At 42.8% G+C, this 20,938-nt stretch overlaps 1 protein-coding gene across 2 annotated transcripts in view; it reads right to left on the bottom strand.

The window, feature by feature from the left end:
• Positions 1 to 7,911: 7,911 nt before the first annotated feature.
• CEP83 (centrosomal protein 83) overlaps positions 7,912 to 20,938 on the bottom strand; it is a 52,672-nt gene continuing 39,645 nt past the window's right edge. For both annotated transcript variants that reach the window (XM_040344124.1, XM_040344125.1), the window contains exons 15-16: positions 12,457 to 12,643; positions 7,912 to 8,798 (exon numbers count right to left, since the gene is read on the bottom strand). In XM_040344124.1, coding sequence (XP_040200058.1) covers positions 8,622 to 8,798; positions 12,457 to 12,643 — 364 coding nt within the window. In that variant the 3' untranslated portion in view covers positions 7,912 to 8,621. The remainder of the gene's footprint in view (positions 8,799 to 12,456; positions 12,644 to 20,938) is intronic.

Genomic DNA, 20,938 nt, shown 5'->3' with positions numbered 1-20,938 from the left:
TAAGGTTTTTACTGGCAAAAGTAAAAGTTAAAAACAACAAGGGCAGAAGATTTAATAGATGGAAAGATGAAATAATGACTGAAATTCTGGTTTTACATTCCATTAATTGATAAAAAATAAACTATGAATACTGCCTAAAACTTTTGCACAGTAGTGTATCTTAAAGAAGAATTCTGGTTAAAACATGCATTTTTCTTTACTCCTGAATGGTAGAAACATTTAATTATATCAGTATAATGTGTTCATTTGTTATCCATTTACGAGGATAGAATGCATGCCAATATTCAGACAATTATAACCTTATTTGTAGTGCTCATCCTGCTCTCAGATCAGTAGGAATTGTTCCGTGTCTATCCTTTCCTCCCCAAAACATACTTGCCAACAGTCCCGATTTTTCCGGGACAATCCCAAAAATTAGACCCTCGTACCAATCTGAGCGTGTCCCGCTCAAAATGCAAATTTTTGCTTTTGTCCCGGGAATAATCGGGACTGTTTTTGGCACCGACCGTGCAGCTTCTGGCAATGAAAACATGGCCGTGAGATCTCCTTCCGGCTAGCAGGTCTCTTTCCCTGTGTGTTCAGAGGAGACGGGAGGGGCCTCCAATCCATGCAGCTAATCAGGTTCTCCCTTCAGTGTATATAATTTGCTTGTACACTGAAGCCGGTTAGCTGCACAGATCAGAGGCCTCTCCACTGAGCATGTGGGGAAAGAGACCTGCACTACATTGCCAAAAGTATTGGGAAGCCTCCCTTTACACCAGTGTTTCTCAATTCCAGTCCTCAGGCCCCCCCAACAGGTCAGGTTTTCAGGATTTCCATTATTTTGCACAGGTGATTTGATCAGTTTCACTGCCTTAGTAATCACCACAGCCTTTTCATCTGAGGGAAATCCTGAAAACCTGACCTGTTGGGGGGGCCTGAGGACTGGAATTGAGAAACACTGCTTTACACGCACATGAATTTTAATGGCATCGGATTCAGATAGGAGTTAAGACGGCGTATCTCCTGATACGCCGTCGTATCTCTGAGTGTGCGGGGTCGTATCTATGCGCTTGATTCGTAAAATCAGTTACGCATAGATTTCCCTAAGATCCGACCGGCGTAAGTCTCTTACGCCGTCGTATCTTAGGCTGCATATTTACGCTGGCCGCTAGGTGGCGCTTCCGTAGATTTACGCGAGGAATATGTAAATTAGGTAGATACGCCGATTCAGAAATGTACGTCCGCCCGGCGCATTTTTTTACGTCGTTTACGTTAGGCTTTTTCTGGCGTAAAGTTACCCCTGCTATATGAGGCGTATCCTATGTTAAGTATGGACGTCGGGCCAGCGTCAAATTTTCCATTGATTACGACGTTTGCGAATAGGGCTGGGCGTAATTTACGTTCACGTCGAAAGCATTGGCTTCTTGCGGGTTAATTTGGAGCATGCGCACTGGGATACGTTCACGGACGGCGCATGCGCCGTTAGCCAACAACGTCATTTACGCGGGGTCAGCCTTCATTACCATACTACACGCCCACTGCATGGAGAATTTGAATTCCGCGGGCTTACGCCGGACCACATACGCTATGCTGCCTTAACTTAGGGCGCAAGTTCTTTCTGAATACAGAACTTGCGCCCTAAGTTACGGCAGCGTAACGTATCTGAGATACGTTACGCCCGCCGATAGATACGCATTTGTATCTGAATCCGGGCCTTAGTCTGTAAAGTTAAATACTGAGTTGGCCCACCCTTTGCACCTATAACAGCTTCAACTCCTCTGGGAAGGCTGTCCACAAGGTTTAGGAGTGTGTCTATGGGAATGTTTGACTATTCTTCCAGAAACGCATTTGTGAGGTCAGGCACTGATGTTGGACAAGAAGGCCTGGCTTTCAGTCACCGCTCTAATTCATCCCAAAGGTGTTCTATCGGTTTGAGGTCGGCACTTTGTGTGAAGGGTTAAAAAATTATTAATTTCACTTCCTAGATGTTTCCAATACTTTTTGCTATAAAATCAGAGGCATCACATTTAGCTTCTAAAACTAGTTGACAATCTATGAGCACTGTTTTTAATCTCAAATGCATTATAAGCAACTCCTCAAAAATTGGTGGAAACCATCATTTTACAAACGTCAAATTACAAAAAACACAGCATAGTCTTGGACATGATGCACATCCAATATTGAGTTTTAAATGAAGTGTCAATAGTGCCACCTTGTGGAATACTTCTAAAAGTAACAAGGTTACACAGAAACCGTCTTACACCATGAGTGCTCAACCAGTGGCACACTAGCTGTTTCAGGACTACAAGTTTCATCATGCCTGCCTCTGCCTTTGGAGGTCATGCTTATAACTATCGGCCTTGCAATGTCTCATGGGACTTGTAGTTCCGTAACAACTAGAGGGCCAAAGGTTGAGCATCCATGCCTTACACATTAATATTAGTACAGTTCTCGGATTTTAAGCAGCAAAACATACAGTCAGCTTAGCGTTAGCAAACTGAGCCTCTCCTATAGGCTACTAAAATAGATTTCTTACCATTCAGATTCTGGCTTGAGTAAAACTGTACTAGTAGAGTTCCAGTCCAATAGCCAATAACACAGCTGTGAGAGATTAGAGAACCCGCGCTATGAGCGAAGTAAAAATATAATATAGTAAAGCACTCCCCTCAAAGTGCTATACTGCAAATTTTGTAGAGTGTGGGGTGTGTATTAATTGGGGGTGCTGAAACAATGAGCTAAATTGCCAGTACCCATCCATCAGTGCCACTGCCAGATTTCAGTCAGTGACATCTATCAGTGCCCAGCCATCAGTCAGTGCCCAGCCATCAGTGCATGCCACCTATCAGTGCCCATCAGTCAGTGCCACCTATCAGTGCCCAGCCATCAGTCAGTGCCTATCTATCAGTGCATGCCACCTATCAGTGCTGCATAATCAGTGCCACCTATCAGTGCTCATTAGTCTGTGCCACCTATCAGTGCCCATCAGTCAGTGCCACCAATCAGTTCACTGTATTGTCAGTGCTGCATATCAGTGCCACCTAATCATATCAGTGTTGCATATTAGTGCCTCCTCATCAGTGCCACCTCAGTGCAGCCTATCAGTGCCCCATCAGCAGAGGTGTATCTAGTGGAATGGTGCCTATGGCAAGCACCAAAAATGCGCCCCCATCAAAACATTCATCCCCCACAGTAGTGTAGTAGTATATCCTTCTCTGCCCAATTCACCCCCCACAGTAGTGTGTAGTGTCCTGACCGTCTTTGTTGTGGGGGAGTGCCACTGCCTTAGAGCCGCCAAGACTGTCACAGAGTGCCTTACCTCCATCACGCCATCCCTCCTTCCTCCATGATCCATACCTTCTGTCACCATCACACCATCCCTCCCGCCTCCATGATCCATTCCTCCTGTCACTATCACACCATCCATCCTTCCTCCATGAGCCATCCCTCCTGACACCATCCATCCTTTCTCCATCCCTTCTGACACCATCCATCCTTCCTCTATGAGCCATCCCTCCTGTCACCATCACACCATCCCTCCTGTCACCATCACACCATCCTTCCTGTCACCATCCCACCATCCCTCCAGCCTCCATGAGCCATCTCTCCTGACACCATCCATCCTTCCTCCATGATCCATCCCTCCAGCACCTCCTCTATTTATTAACTTAAGGTGTGCCTGCCCTGCCTGGGCTGGTCCGTTTGTGCTGTGGATGCCTGGGCTGGGCTGTCACGCTGTCCCCAACAATCTGGATCGTCGGCAAAATACTCAGACCACTACGATGGCTCCTCCGTTCCGCCTGCACAGCTCGCCTACTCCTGTTGACTGATTTTAATTCTGGCGCACAATGAGTGACATCACTCGCCTTGCCACCAGTAGTAGCGCCTCTCAGTCAGTTCTCCACCTTAGAGACTTCACGACGGTGACGTCACCGACCCACTCGCGCACGGGGAGAAGATGAAGCTGCGCTGCGAAGAGGAGGGTAGGCGAAGCTTTAGGCTCCACCTCCCCCAGTTAGCCTAAAGACGGTCTGGCCGGTCACCGTCATAGACAAGCATGAGGGCACCCGCAACTGTCACGCTCCTACAATATACTGCCAGCCAGCCAAGGTACTTGCAAGTGAATTGCTGTGCCGCCGTCGGCACTAGGGCTATAGTGCAAGAGGCTGCCGCAGGAGAATGGGTGGGAATTTTTTTTCTTGCCATGGCTGCCATTCCTTGGATACGCCACTGCCCATCAGTGCAGCCTCATTAGCGCACATCAGTGAAGGAGAAAAAGTACTTATTTACAAAATTTTGTGACAGAAACTTAGAAAGGCTTCTTTTTTTTTTTAACAAAAAATAAAACCCAGCAATGATTAAATAAAATGAATACCACCAAAAGAAGACCTATTTGTGTGAAAAACATGTTTACATGGTGTGGTCTAGAACAATGCCAAAAACATGATAAAAGGTATGGAAGATGCTGGACTTCCCAGTATTTCATGTGTGGCACATTCACTGCAGCTGGCTGTCTCAGAGGGACAGCACAGAATTAAAGATGCTGTGGGAGACTGGCACAGAATAATTGGCCACTTCAACATTCTAACCTGGTATACTCTTGGCTGCAGGACATCCAGATACAGCTTGGTCAGGCAGTAAGAATACTCCAACAAGACGTGCAGACTCGTTGGAACAGCACATTTTACATGCTGAAGTCTGAGCAGAAACGGGCCCTTGGAGTGTGTCTGAACATGAGCTCCCTGCCACAATTACTGCAAACCAATGGAATCTGATGGAGAAGATGATCAATATCGTGTCTCCCTTTGAAGAGATGACTCGTTGAGTGAGTTGTTCAGATACGTTTGCCTCTGATGTAATGCCTGCAGTCACAGCGCTAAATAAAGTGGATGAGGACCGTGGTATCAAAACAATGAAGAGCACTTTGCTTGCCGCATTGCAGAAGTGCTTCTCAGGTGCTGAGCGGAACCCACTTTACTGTATCGCAACTTTACTCGATTCAAGGTAATGTTAATTTATCTGCTATAAAAAAAAATCTTAATTCACAGAAAGAATATGCTGCATTTATTCATTGTTGTTTATTTATATATTAATTCTGTGTATAAAGATTGCTTTTTCTGTAATTTAGACACTTCCAGGGAGGAAATAGAAATGTTCATACTAAACTGAAAAACATTTCTGAAGAGACCATTGTATCTGAGGAGCATGAAGAACCAGCTTCCAAAAGGCCTCGCCGTGATCAGCCAGGTACCAGTCCGGACAGTATATTTGCAGAAATTGCTGGTGAAGGTTCATCTACGTCGGAGAACAGTGCTCCAAAAGCTGCTACTATACAGCTGGAAGCTTACCTGGGAAAGATCACTGTACCTTGGTCTGCGAAACCACTGAAGTACTGGGCAGTTCATAAAGTGACATTTCTAAAATGGCCCATAAATATCTTTCTGCCCCATGCAATAGTGTTGAACGTGAAAGACTGTTCAGCTTAGCGCCTAACGTCCTTACTGAAAGCAGAAACAGGCTTATGGCTGAACATGCAGAGATGCTTCTGTTCCTTAACCTCTTCTCCACCGCCCGCTGTCAAATGACGGTAGGAGACAGACCCCATTTCCTTGGTGGACGTCATATGACGTTGCGCCCTTTTAATCCACTAGGGGGCACGTGCGCGCCCACCGCATCACTGGGAAACGGCCCCCCCACGATTGCCCAGTAACTGAGCAGGACCATGGATCTGTGTGTGTAAACGCACAGATCCACATCCTGTCAGGCAGAGGAAACCGACGGTGTGTCCCTTGTACATAGGGACAACCATCGGCCACCGCCCCCAGTCACTCCCCTCCCCCCACAGTAAGAATCACTCCCTAGGGAATACATAAACCCCTTGATCGCCCCCTAGTGTTAACCCCTTCCCTGCCAATCACATTTATACAGTAATCAATGCATTTTTCTAGCAGGGATCGCTGTATAAAGAAATAAAAACAAGCAAGAAATAAAAACCGCAGAGGTGATCTAATACCACCAAAAGAAAGCTCTATTTGTGGGAAAAAAAGATAAAAATTTAATTTGGGTATAGTGTTGCATGACCGCGCAATTGTCATTCAAAGTGTAATAAACAAAAAGAAAAAATACTGCGCCGACATGTTTCGTTACAATAAGAACTTCATCTGGGGTTCTTATTGTAACGAAACATGTCGGGATGAACTGCTGTTGTTCCTGCTACCCTAATTTTATGAGCTTGGTTTATCATTGCAAAATGTGAGTTATTCTCTTTTTAAAATAAATATTGATTTTTACGGAATTATGCTATGTGCGCCCCACTTTTTCTTTTACATACTCATCGGTTGAATAATCGATATGCCCTCCTTGTGATCTGTTGAATATCGCTGCTTGCTGGGAACCATCCCTGAATTGTCTGCCTGAGGTCTCTTTTTCAATAATACCGAATCGCAAGACGTGTATGGTGTACCCTCTTCAGTGTATCATCTTTAACAAAGCTTGATTGGCCTAATAGGTATATGCCTTTCTGGGTCCAATCCATCCGGTAAGCCCCTTGTCATAAGTGGTGGTGGACTTCTCACCGTTGGATTTTGTTTATTTATCTAGTTATTGAACGTCTTTCAACATAGTTTCATTCAATTCATTTATCAAGGATTTATGGACTTTAATTATCACCGATACCATTAGTTCACATGTGGTGTTGCACGATACAATTTAGATTGTTTTATCACAATTGATTCACGGTTAGCGCTACACTTTTTCTACATATGTCATTCAAAGTGTGACAGCGCTGAAAAATGGCTTGGGCAGGAAGGGGGTGAAAGTGCCCAGTAGGCAAGTGGTTAAAAAGAACTTGCCACTAACTTTTGAGACATAATAATTCTATAAGCTAAATTGCCTGTCAATCCAAGCTATACTGTTCCCCATGATTAAACAATGTACGGTTATATTTTTTACTGTTTTACACTTTTGGTTGGTTGGTTGGTTGGTTGGTTGTGCGTTTTTACATGTTATTTATTGCTGTTGTTATTATTAATATATTTTGATGTTGTAAAATATATTTATTGTATTTATCAACATGTTCTGTGAAAATTCTTTGAGTTTTTTACAACTGTGTGAGAAGCAAATTCTTTTATAATGTCTTGAGTTCTTCATAATTATAAAGAAGATATCATTAGTCTGTATTGTGGTTTGAAAACTGTCACATGACATTAAAGCGGAGTTCCACACAAAAGTGGAACTTTCGCTGTCCAGATCCCCCCCCCCCCCCTCCGGTGTCACATTTGGCACCTTTCAGGGGGGAGGGGGGGTGCAGATACCTGTCTAAGCCAGGTATTTGCACCCACTTCTAGGAATAGATAGCCGCAGAATCTGCGGGTATCTACGCCACTTCCCGTCCCCCCCCCCCCGCTGTATTCTGGGAGACACACAGGTCCCAGAAGACAACAGGGACCATTCAGATTGCACAGCGCGGCTCGTGAATCCCTTAACGAAGATGGCGGCAGCAGCATTCGAGGACTGAGGGATGGGTCAGCCTTGGGTGCCGACATAGCGGGCGCTCTGGACAGGCAAGTGTCCTTATTTTAAAAAGTCAGCAGCTGCAGTATTTGCCGACTTTAAAAAAAAAAAAATAGAGGACCTCCGCTTTAAAAAAAAGAAAAAGTATCGATAATCGGCATCAGTGAGTACTTGAAAAAAAGATATCAGTACTTGTACTCTGTCTTAAAAAAGTGGTAATCGGGACAACCCTAGTATGTACCCATGTGGGCATTGCAGTGTATGCAAATATGTAACAAAGAAACAAATCCTTCACCGATTCAGAAGGTAAACAGACATACAAAATGAGGTATTTTGGGAAAAACGAGACGGGAATTCTGCAAGAGAATGGGGGAACATATAGCAAGCATAGGGAAAGGAGAGGAAAAAAGAGATGATGAATCACTGGTAACACTACATTTTAGAGAGGTACATGGGGCCTCAGTGGATGGCACAATACAGAGCTGCAATATTACATTTCAAATTCAAACTAAGCATACCAGAAAAAAACAAAACCTAATATTTTACACAGTGCAAATATTTAATATGCTCGACTTACAGTAAAAAAATAATTGTGGAAATCACATAAAAAAAAATTCAGATAAACATCATTCACACTGGTGATAATAAAGTATATTTGATAATCAAAGGACATGTCAGATGAATGTGTACAGATATTTCTGATTTGATATAGGGAAGCATAAAGATCACTCTTCTTCCCCAAATGCAGGATGCACCCCAGAATCCAATCGGCAACCATTGATGAGACGTCTCCTCTGTTAACCCACTGCTGTCCTTGGCAGGTTTGGATCACAAAATGTTAAGCTACAAAGCATTACAAAAATAATTACATTTTAAGGAGACAGCAGACTAGATATTTCCCTCAATACAAGTTTCCTTCAATTGTTCTGAAAAGCCATTTGACCATCGTGCGTGTATTCCACGCTTGCCACATTATAACCATGTAAACGGTAAAAGTTAACAGAAATTTCACATTATAATATAAAAAATGTAAACGGTATACTACATTTCAAAAAGCTTTACAAACAGTCACATTGGCAATAAAAAAAAAAAAAAAAAAAACACACATTTAGGGTGGAGCTGTCTGAAAGCTAACCCGAGCCGCTATTCTCCTCTTCTGTTCTCCTGCGCTGAAATCCCGAGTCTCCAATCTCTATCTTACTGCGCTCTGCGGGTGGAGCAAGTTCTTCCAATTGCCTCATCTGTGCAATTTCCAATTCCTCAAGTCTATTTCGAAGCATAGAAAGCTCTCGTTGATGCTGCTCCTCCTGAAAGGAAGACATGTTATGTTATAGTAAAAACTTAAGTTGACCATACCTTTATGTCACTTCTTTCCCCATAAAGGGCCTTCCACTTTAATCAGGGATGTCAGTTTAAAGTCCAGCATGTAGTGTACTGTTTCTGATACACTTGTGAGAGATTTGGGAATAAACATAACAGAGCCCCATACTTACCTACAGTCACCACAGAAATAAAAATAGATAAAATCAGATGAAACAGGAGAAACATATAAAAAAAAAAAATTGTCATTCATAGAACAAATGAACTGAAGCTTTAAAGTGTCACTAAACTCACATCACCAAAAACTATCAATAAATGGTGTATTACATGCTGTTCATACTCAGTCACTATGAGATTCATTTTCTGTATTCTGCAAAAAAACAAAAAAACACTGGTTGATCCTGCTGTTCTCCATTTCCAACTTCTGTTCATGCCCCCAATTCAGCTAGGGATTTTGCAGAGCAGTGTTGGCAGCTCTGCACTGGCTCAGTTTTCAGTGAGTGTCTATGCTGAACACTTGCGCCCTATAACATCTGAGCAGCCCATGTGACTATAGAGTCACACATCTGGGCATATGCACAGTGGTAAATGACAGCCCACTTACTCTCTCCACCTCCATGCCCACTAACCAGCTAAACACAATGGGGGAAAGATTGTAGATTGATGGAGGCTTCACCTCCCTCTTATTCGAAGACACAGGTTGGAGGGGCATGACACAGCCTGTGACTGGCAGAAATCCACCCACACCAATGTTATTGGCCAAAATACACTGGAACCTTGCATTGCGAGTAACACGGTTAACGAGCGTTTCGCAATACAAGCACTGTATTTTTTTAAAAATCGTAACTCTGTTTGAGAGTGTCGTTTTAGAAAACTAGTAGGATTCAGGCCAAAGCAATGTGCAGTACCGCGTTTGGCCTGAGGTGGGGGGGTGCCGGAACCGTTTGGAAATTCTCGGAAAGACACGGAAAATACTCCATTCCCAACCCTTTCCGAGGCCAGCTGAGCTGTCCTCGGGCCTTTCCGGCTGTTTCCGAGGCTCTTCGGTGCCCCCCACCTCTGGCCACATGCGGTATTGCATGCCATTCAAGTCGATGCAGAACAAATTTTAGTTTCCATTGACTTCAATGGGGAAACTCGCTTTGATATGCAAGTACTTTGGATTACGAGCATTCTCCTGGAACGGATTATGCTCATAATCCGAGGTTCCACTGTATATGTTTGTATGACAATATAAAACAGTTTATTGATATTATTTATTTTTACTCTGTATTCCAAAAGCAGTTTTTTTTTTTTTTTTGAACATGTGACCAGCAACAGAGATCTAGAAGCTTCTTCTGCTTATGTTACCCTGCAGACAGGCTAGGAAAGAGCTGGGTCATGTGACAGCTGTATATAGATTAGGAAAAAGGTACTTGGAAGTTTTTTTTTTATTAAAATAATTACAGTTCCATCATCCACATAATGTAAATTAAACAGTGTGTGTTTAATATCACTTTAAATCTTGTCCTCCCACTAAAATTTACCAATGAAGACAATATTCCAGGCTACATACAGAAGAACCAATTGGTTGTTAATGTAGCCTTGACTTAAATAAGAAAGCATTAAAACCGCCAACAGAAAGATTTATGGCAAAGAGCAGAATTCCCAGTTCCCCTCCCATAAATTAGCTAATGAACAAGTAGTCCAAGAGATCACGACAAGCTTGTGAAGAGTAGATTATATTATGCCGACAGCTCTAGAGGCCTTAAAACCAGTGCCAAAAAAATGCTTTTGACTGGAATGCTTTTGAGATTATTCAGAAGCTTATATTCTTTTAGCTGCTTTTGACCTGCTTCAAGTAAATTTGCATTCCAATAGACTTTTGTAAGTGAAAAACCCATCCAAAACAGAAGAGGCCACAGGCTCTTATTAGAGCCTCTCAGGGAAAGAATAGGAAATGATCCTATATGGCTCCATTAGCAGGTATAAACTTTGCACTCAAAATGGAAAACTGCTTTAAACAGGAATGATAACCTTTAACCTTTTTACCCCCCCCCCCCTTTATGACCAGGCCATTTTTTGGCGAAATGGCACTGCGTTACTTTTACTGACAATTGAGTGGTCGTGCGACGATGTAGCCAAATAAAATTGTAAATATACATACATTTTACTTTATGCTATAACACACACCCAATAAAAAAAAATCTAATTTCCTCATCAATGTTTTGGCAAATATGTATTCTGCTACATGTTTTTGGTATTAAAAAAAAAAAATCACAATAAGCGTATATTGATTGGTTTACGCAAAAATTATAGCATTCACAAACTATGGGATAGATTTATAGGATTTTTATTTATTTTACATGGAATGGCAGTGATCAGCAATTTTTTAAAATACAGCGGAAACACCGCGGTGGACAAATCTGACAACCGACACTATTTTGGGGACCAGTGACACCACTAGTAATCAGTGCCAAAATTATGCACTGTCATCAGCAGGGAAGGGGTTAACATCAGGGGCGATCAAAGGGTTAAATCTGCTCCTAGGGGGTGCTTTCTAACTGTGTGGGGGATGAGCTGCGTACATATTTACCAACACCTTAACAGAGCGGCGCTTCTTCAACCCTGCAGTGTCAATCTCCCAGGTTTACACTTTGTATTTAAGAGTATTTTCCCCAATGGGGTTTTTAGGCAGCTCAGTTAATGAATTGGAATACAATGTAAAAGAAAAAGTTTTTTATTGGAGAACACGTACAAAAAAGGGGGATGGTTTTTTTTTTGTTAAGATATGAGTTGCGGTATTACAAAATCATTAAAATTCCATACATTTTACAGAACACAACAGATTGATATACAGCTTGATGTGTGTAGGCACAAGCATATAAAAACAAATACTAACGCGTTTCGACCCTAAAGGTCTTCTTCAGAGGTTTTTGTTGTGACTGAAAGAAATTTGCAAAAAATGTATTATTATTATATGTTTTATCAACTATCCCCCTCCTTTGCCCCATCTATGTAAGTAGGGGGATAGTTGATAAAACATATAATAATAACTTTTTGCAAATTTCTTTCAGTCACAACAAAAACCTCTGAAGAAGACCTTTAGGGTCGAAACGTGTTAGGATTGTTGTTTTTATATGCTTGTGCCTACACATATCAAGCTGTATATCAATCTGTTGTGTTCTGTGAAATGTATGGAATTTTAATGATTTTGTAATACCGCAACTCATATCTTAACAAAAAAAAAACCCATCCCCCATTTTTGTACGTGTTATCCAATAAAACCCTTTTTCTTTTACATTGTATCCCAATTCATTAACTGAGCTGCCTAAAAATCCCATTGGGAAAAATACCCTTGATGCCATTTTCGGGGTGAGCAGCACCATCTCTCTACATATGTGTTTTGCCCCTTGTCATACACTTTGTATTTAGGTGCTAGAAGAAAGAGCACCTCACTCCAAAATATAATATAGCATGCATATACTGCCACACACTGTATTTAACTCCAATGTAAAGCCGAATTACATTTTTCATTCACCTTTTATTGAATACAGTGTGCTCCGGTATCTGCATCCTGTGTACATGCACATTAAGATACTGCTGAAATAATTTCATAATGAAATTTCCTATTGTGACATCAATGAAGGCGAGAGCATGGTTTACCTGAACACTATGCACTGAAAACCCAGCGCCTGGAACCAATGTGGAAGACAGGTAACTAGCTGGATTCAAAAAGCCAGATGTGCCAATGTTGGGTCCAAGTATTACAGTGCGAAATTCATTGTGTCGCCGCTGGAGGTCCTTTAACCTTTTCTGAAGACGTACATACTCTTCTTGGGGAATGTTTTGTCTAAAGCAGGAGTAAAAAAAGGAATTAAAGACCAATCTGTTTACATTCGGGGAAAAAAAAAAAAAAAAAAAAAAAAGATGCAAACATTTCAAGTTTTCGCTTCAGAATTTGGTTGCTAGATAAGGCAACTAGGTTTTACATAACTGTAAGTGGACCACTGCAGACCTTTGAGGGGTACATCATGCGGTACTTCATAGGTAGTGAGGGTATTGGGCATTGTGACCCCATACGGAAAAAAAAATGAAGGCTGGCGCTCCAGGCTCTAGTAGATCCTTACAAGCTGACAACTGTTGGGAGTGCAGACAGGGAAAGAGATTGTCTCAGCTCCATAGAAATCAATAGGGAAGGAAAAGAAGTCCCACACATTACACAAAACCCTCCTGTAAAGAGTGGAAGCAGCCTCAGCCTACATTCTGTCTGGACCACACCCAGTCATGTTTCGCCCCCCCTATGGGAAGGACAAAGCCTCATGGGAGGGGTGAAACATGTTGGGGGTGTAGCCTTGACGAAGTCTAGGCTGAGGCTGCATCCACCGTTTGAGGGTTTTGTGTGATGTGCAGTTCCTGGTATTAGGCATTGACCATCTGTGTGGAAAAAATACATTTGTGATAAAGCAGACCTCCATACAGCAGGGGGTGATGTCACCATTCTTTCAACAAGAGCTCAAGGAAAATGGAGTACCTGAAATATTGCGAGATGATGCTACAGCACAGGGCAGTAGCATCTTCTCACGAGATTTGGGCTACTCGTATCTAGGCAAAGCAGGCTGAAGGGGTGGGAGGTAAGGCAAGTATATTATTTTCTGCCCCACAGTAGAACAAGTGACAATATATTGCAGACAATTAGTAATGAATGAATAAGCATACCTGGTTTTAATTGCACAAACACAAACACTGAGGGCCCATTCACACCTTGGCATCCGGGTGCATTGCATCAACATGCGATTTAGCATACGTTAATTTGTTTGGGGAAGCACATTCAAAATTTCAAATGAATGTGCATTAATGTATATTGCGGTAATACATGTGTTATTGCAATACAACAGTGTGAACTGGCTCCCGACTTCAAACACAAAGTAAAAATAATAACCCACAAAGGTTGTGTCAACTCACACTGCATGTCACTGAGCCCTTTCCTTAACCAATCGCAGGAGTAAAGGGGTCAGGGACAGGAGTGTCCCAAGGTTTTAAAATCTTTTAGCAGATCCTTTCACTATGTATATTTCCTGATTATATTCGTAATTTAGGATTACCATCTTTTACATCCAGGCAACCAATATGTATATTACACAGAATTATGCTGCAAGTGGATGGAGACTAATCATGAGGTATCACCTATGTGTAGATTCCCTAGAAAGAGAAAAAAAAAAAAAAGTGTCCAATCTGCCTCTTATGCGGCGTACACACGATCGGAATTTCCGATGAAAAAAGTCAGACGGGATTTTTTCCATCGGAGTCTTTCCTTCGTAAATTCCGATGGACTTAGAAACAGAATATTCCGTTCGTCTGTATGGAACTCCGACTGAGAAAAAAAACATGCATGCTCAGAATCAAGTCGACGCATGCTCGGAAGCACTGAACTTAATTTTTCTTGGCTCGTCGTAGTGTTGTACGTCACCGCGTTGTTGACGGTCGGAATTTGGTGCAACAGTGTGTATGCAAGACAGCTTGAATGGAATTCCCTCTGAAAAATCCGTCAGAGTTTATCCTGACAGAAGTTCTGATCGTGTGCACAAGGCATTATATCTCATAATATCGGTGTGTTTAGTCTTAAATTGATTGTTACTTCCTCATACCGTCATATGTACCCTTTTTATAAAGCTGAATTATAGAGTTACAACAATGTTATCCAGCTTAACAATAAATTTGGGATCAGTCAATATCGTCTAAAGCAGTGTTTCTCAACTCCAGTGCTCAAGGCGCCCCAACAGGTCATGTTTTCAGGGTTTCCATCAGATGAAACGGCTGTTGTAAATACTAAGACAGTGAAACTGATCAAATCACCTGTGCAAAATAATGGAAAGCCTGAAAACATGACCTGTTGGAGCGCCCTGAGGACTGCAGCTGCGAAACACTGGTCTAAATACAAGAGTCATGTACAGTGTATCCGGAAAGTATTCACAATCACTTTTTCCACATTTTGTTACATTACAACCTTGTTCCTAAATTGATTAAATTCATTATTTTCCTCAAAGTTCTACAGACAATACCCCATAATGACAACGTGAAAGAAGTTTGTTTGAAATCTTTGCAAATTTATTGAAAATAAAACAAAAATCACATGTACATAAGTATTCCCAGCCTTTTCCATGACACTAAAAATTGAGCTCAGGTGCATCCTGTTTCCACTGATCATGCTTGAGATGTTTCTACAACTTGATTGGAGTTCACCAATGGTAAATTCAGTTGATTGGACATGATTTGGAAAAGCACACACCTTTCTATAGAAGGTCCCACAGTTAACTATGCATGTCAGAGCACAAACCAAGCCATGAAGTCCAAGGAATTGTCTGTAGACCTCAGAGACGGGATTGTATCGAGGCACAGATCTGGGGAAGGGTACAGAAATATTTCTGCAGCATTGAAGTTCCCAATGAGCACAGTGGCCCCCATCATCCGTAAATGGAAGAAGTTTAGAACCACCAGGACCGACGGCTAAAATGAGTGATTGGGGGGAGCAGGGCCTTAGTCAGGGAGGTGACCAAGAACCTGATGGTCACTCTGACAGAGCTCCAGTGTTTCTCTGTGGAGAGAGGAGAACCTTCCAGAAGAACAACCATCTCTGGAGCACTCCACCAATCAGGCTTGTATGGAAGAGTGGCCAGATAGAAGCCACTCCTCAAGAAAAGGCACATGACAGCTCGACTGGAGTTTGCTAAAAAGGCACCTGAAGGACTCTAAGATCATGGGAAACAAAATTCTCTGCTCTGATGAAACAAAGATTGAACCCTTTGGCATGAATGGCAAGTGTCATGTCTGGAGAAAACCAGGCACTGCTCATCACATCATCGCCAATACCATCCCTTCAGTGAAGCATGGTGGTGGCAGCCATATGCTGCGGGATGTTTTTCAGCGGCAGGAACTGGGAGACTAGTCAGGATTGGGGGAAAGATGAATGCAGCAATGTACCGAGACATCTTTGATGAAAGCCTGCCCCAGAGCGCTCTGGACCTCAGACTGGGGCTAAAATGTATCCTCCAACAGGATAATGACCACAAGCACACAGCCAAGATAACAAAGGAGTGGCTACGGGATCTGAAAATGGCTGTGCACCGACGCTCCCCATCCAACCTGATGGAGCTTGAAAAGTCCTGCAAAGAAAAAAATGGGAGAAACGGCTCAATAATAGGTGTGCCAAGCTTGTAGCAGCATACTCAAAAAGACTTGAGGTTGTAATTGGTGCCAAAGGTGCTTTAACCAAGTATTGAGCAAAGGCTGTGAATACTTATGTACATGTGATTTCACATTGTCATTATGGGGTATTGTTTGTAGAATATTCAGGAAAATAATGAATTTAATCCATTTTACAATAAGGCTGTAACATAACAAAGTGTGGAAAAAGTGAAGCGCTGTGAATACTTTCCGGATGCACTGTATAATCTTCCTTCAATCTTGGTGTACTTTGTGCATTTTGTCCAGATCTGTGCAGTAATCCAGTGTGATCTTTGCCTCTTCTCAGGAATTTCCTGTATTAAAGACCGGTCACTTCTACTCTCTGTCTTTTGCAGGGTGACTGGTCTAGTCTCCACCACCTTCTGTCGTTTTCTGTAGGCAGCCTGTAGTGGGTGGAGCATGTTGGATCCCTCCCACAGCTCTGCACAGGCTATGGACAGCACAGTGACTTTTACAACGGATAATCTGCATTTGTAAAAGCATTTGGTGCACACAAATGCCGCGTACACACGATCGGATTCTGCTCAAGCTTGGCTTGCATACACACAGTCACACAAAAGTTCTCTGAACTTTCGACCGTTAAGAACGCGGTGAAGTACAACACTACGACGAGCCGAGAAAATTAAGTTCAATGCTTCCGAGCATGCGTCGAATTGTTTCCGGACTTTTCTTGTTAGAAATTCCGACAGTGTGTACGGGGCAAAGGTTTATATCCTTTGCAGCTATTGAGGAATATATTTAAATAAAAATGTGTTTGCCTGGAGTTCAGCTTTAACTCAAAACCTATACTGCAGATGTGTTTCGCATACCAGACAGGGCTGGGTAAAAAGGGCATACCGCTAATTTTATAATTGATTTTATAGCCCCCAATTATTCATTTTGATCACTCCTCATCAGTTTTAAAGTTATAAGGGTACTCCTTATCATAGCCATCAGCAGTTTACAACAGTCAATTAGTGTTCTTTGATGCTGTGCAGACTGTAGGCCAACGAGCGTTTATTCCACTTGGGCTGTTTAAGAAATATCTCGCTTAATAGTGCTCTGGCTTAACACTCATAACCTCAGTATAATAATCACAACAGATATGCTCAAAAATGGCCACTGAGATGCATTCCTGGGATTATAGCCATGTTCTGGGAGGGGCTTGAAAATTTTAAAGTAGAACACCACCCTAAAGGAGAAGATCCGCTTTAAAGTGGAGGTTCACCCTAAAACAATTATCTAACATTACATCCAGCATACCAACGACAAGTACAGTATGCAGGTATTTTTTTTTTTTTTGCCGTACATACTGTTATATTGTTATTTTCCCCCCGGCTTCCGGGTTCCGATTCCCGCGGGACTGGGCGTTCCTAACCCTGGGTTAGATGATTGACGTCTGGTGAAAAACTTCCCATGGCGCACAAGGCACGTCACCAGTTTTCCGTAAATAGCCGACCTGCGAGTCAGCTCTATATGGCGCCTGCGCAGTCAGCTCTACACCGCGGGCGCAGGTGCCGTATAGCGCCGACTCGCAGGTTGGCTATTTACGGAAAACTGGTGACGCGCCTTATGCGCCATGGGAAGTTTTTCACCAGACGTCAATCATCTAACCCAGGGATAGGAACGCCCAGTCCCGCGGGAATCAGAACCCAGAAGCCGGGGGGAAAACAATATAACGGTATGTACGACGAAAAAAGAATTCCTACCCTCCTCCTCTCAAATATTTGACATGTTTTTTTTTTTTTGGGGGTGGGGCGGTTTTACAGGTACCCACTTCCACTTCCACTTCCGCTGGGATTGCCTAGGCAATCTGAGCGTACGTTCCCCTCCACATCTGCTGTCTTCTCGGATGCGTAACTGGTCCCAGAAGACTGTGGGCTCTTTCACAAAGCGCAGCGCAACTAGCACATGCACAGTCGACAGCTGGCTGTAAAGATGAAAGCTGCATAGCCAGCTGACTACAGGATGTTGGTGAATTAAGAAATTTATAAATATTGCATACAAAAAAAAAAAAATTGGTAATCTGATTTGTAATGTATCCATATTAGTGCATTGCAGACATAATTAAAAATAATGTTGACTATATACAATCCAGCTGTCAATACATGATTGACTAGTTGTGGCTCTCGTATTGGAACAGCGTCATATGATGTAGTCCCAGAACGGCCGCTCTCGCGCGCCCGCGGGGGTTGAGCAGTGTGGCGGCCATGCCGTGTTGCTAGGACACGTCGTGACCCCGATCTCTGTAAAGAGCCATGTCCACGACTCTTTAACCATGTGATCGGCTGTGTCCAATCACAGCCGTTCACACGTAAACCTGGAGATGCCGGTAATCGGATCTCCTTGCCTCACACTGACAGAGTGTGTGGCGAGGAGAGCCGATCAGCAGCATCTCCACACAGGGAGACATCTAGGAATGTAGTCAGGGCACTGATCATCAGCGCCCCGATTACAGTATAGCAATATAGTGTCACCAGTGGCAGCAATCAGTGCCCACCAGTGCCCATTAGTGATGACAGTCAGTGCTGGCTATCAGTGCTGCCCGTCACTGCTGTCGATCAATGTCCATCAGTGCCACCCATCAGTGTCAAAATAAATAAAAAACCCAGCAGTGATTAAATACCACCAAAAGAAAGCTCTATTTGTGTGAAGAGAATTATAAAAAATTTGTTTGGGTACAGTGTAGCATGACCACGCAATTGTCATTCAAAGTGTGACAGCGCTGAAAGCTGAAAAATGGCTTGGGCAGGAAGGGGGTGTAAGTGCCCTGTATACAAGTGGTTAAACGAAAGTTGCATCCAAAAGCTCAAAGCATTTTGTGACTCTGTTCCAATGGTTCCCAGGGAAGTGAGTCTCACCCGGAAGTAATAAGCGACCCCAAGGGGGTGTTTTTTTCCCATGAGGATACTTAGAAGCCACACTCTGGGCTCACAGCTCTTGATTTATGCAACTACTTTGGGTGCCATCATGAATTGCTTACCCACGTTGAATATGCTTCCCGTTTGTCCCCTTGGGTTATCGCTGAGTCGCACTTCCACAGCTCCCGGGTGAGACTCCCCTGGCGATCACCATTTGGAAATACTGTTATATCTATTCTTAGCTGATTTATACTACCCATGCATTTACTCCCGAAGAAGTAAACAAAGTCACGAAACGCATCAAAATTTTGGATGCAACTTTAGTTTAATCATGTATTGACAGTACATATATAGTGAGGAAAATAAGTATTTGAACACCCTGCTATTTTGCAAGTTCTCCCACTTGGAAATCATGGAGGGGTCTGAAATTGTCATCGTAGGTGCATGTCCACTGTGAGAGACATAATCAAAAAAAAAATTCCAGAAATCACAATTTATGATTTTTTAACTATTTATTTGTATGATACAGCTGCAAATAAGTATTTGAACACCTGTCTATCAGCTAGAATTCTGACCCTCAAAGACCTGTTAGTCTGCCTTTAAAATGTCCACCTCCACTCCATTTATTATCCTAAATTAGATGCACCTGTTTGAGGTCATTAGCTGCATAAAGACACCTGTCCACCCCATACAATCAGTAAGAATCCAACTACTAACATGGCCAAGACCAAAGAGCTGTCCAAAGACACTAGAGACAAATTTGTACACCTCCACAAGGCTGGAAAGGGCTACGGGGAAATTGCCAAGCAGCTTGGTGAAAAAAGGTCCACTGTTGGAGCAATCATTAGAAAATGGAAGAAGCTAAACATGACTGTCAATCTCCCTCGGACTGGGGCTCCATGCAAAATCTCACCTCGTGGGGTCTCAATGATCCTAAGAAAGGTGAGAAATCAGCCCAGGACTACACGGGAGGAGCTGGTCAATGACCTGAAAAGAGCTGGGACCACCGTTTCCAAGGTTACTGTTGGTAATACACTAAGACGTCATGGTTTGAAATCATGCATGGCACGGAAGGTTCCCCTGCTTAAACCAGCACATGTCAAGGCCCGTCTTAAGTTTGCCAATGACCATTTGGATGATCCAGAGGAGTCATGGGAGAAAGTCATGTGGTCAGATGAGACCAAAATAGAACTTTTTGGTCATAATTCCACTAACCGTGTTTGGAGGAAGAAGAATGATGAGTACCATCCCAAGAACACCATCCCTACTGTGAAGCATGGGGGTGGTAGCATCATGCTTTGGGGGTGTTTTTCTGCACATGGGACAGGGCGACTGCACTGTATTAAGGAGAGGATGACCGGGGCCATGTATTGCGAGATTTTGGGCAACAACCTCCTTCCCTCAGTTAGAGCTTTGAAGATGGGTCGAGGCTGGGTCTTCCAACATGACAATGACCCGAAGCACACAGCCAGGATAACCAAGGAGTGGCTCTGTAAGAAGCATATCAAGGTTCTGGCGTGGCCTAGCCAGTCTCCAGACCTAAACCCAATAGAGAATCTTTGGAGGGAGCTCAAACTCCGTGTTTCTCAGCGACAGCCCAGAAACCTGACTGATCTAGAGAAGATCTGTGTGGAGGAGTGGGCCAAAATCCCTCCTCCAGTGTGTGCAAACCTGGTTAAAAACTACAAGAAACGTTTGACCTCTGTAATTGCAAACAAAGGCTACTGTACCAAATATTAACATTGATTTTCTCAGGTGTTCAAATACTTATTTGCACCTGTATCATACAAATAAATAGTTAAAAAAATCATACATTGTGATTTCTGGATTTTTTTTTTTTGATTATGTCTCTCACAGTGGACATGCACCTACGATAACAATTTCAGACCCCTCCATGATTTCCAAGTGGGAGAACTTGCAAAATAGCAGGGTGTTCAAATACTTATTTTCATCACTGTATACAGTACAGACCAAAAGTTTGGACACACCTTCTCATTCAAAGAGTTTTCTTTATTTTCATGACTATGAAAATTGTAGATTCACACTGAAGGCATCAAAACTAT

The sequence above is a fragment of the Rana temporaria genome, chromosome 3 (assembly GCF_905171775.1).
Source record: "Rana temporaria chromosome 3, aRanTem1.1, whole genome shotgun sequence".
NCBI classification, from domain to species: Eukaryota; Metazoa; Chordata; class Amphibia; order Anura; family Ranidae; genus Rana; species Rana temporaria.
The sequence above is the reverse complement of the archived record's forward strand: the minus strand, read 5'-3'. Positions and strand labels throughout refer to the sequence as shown.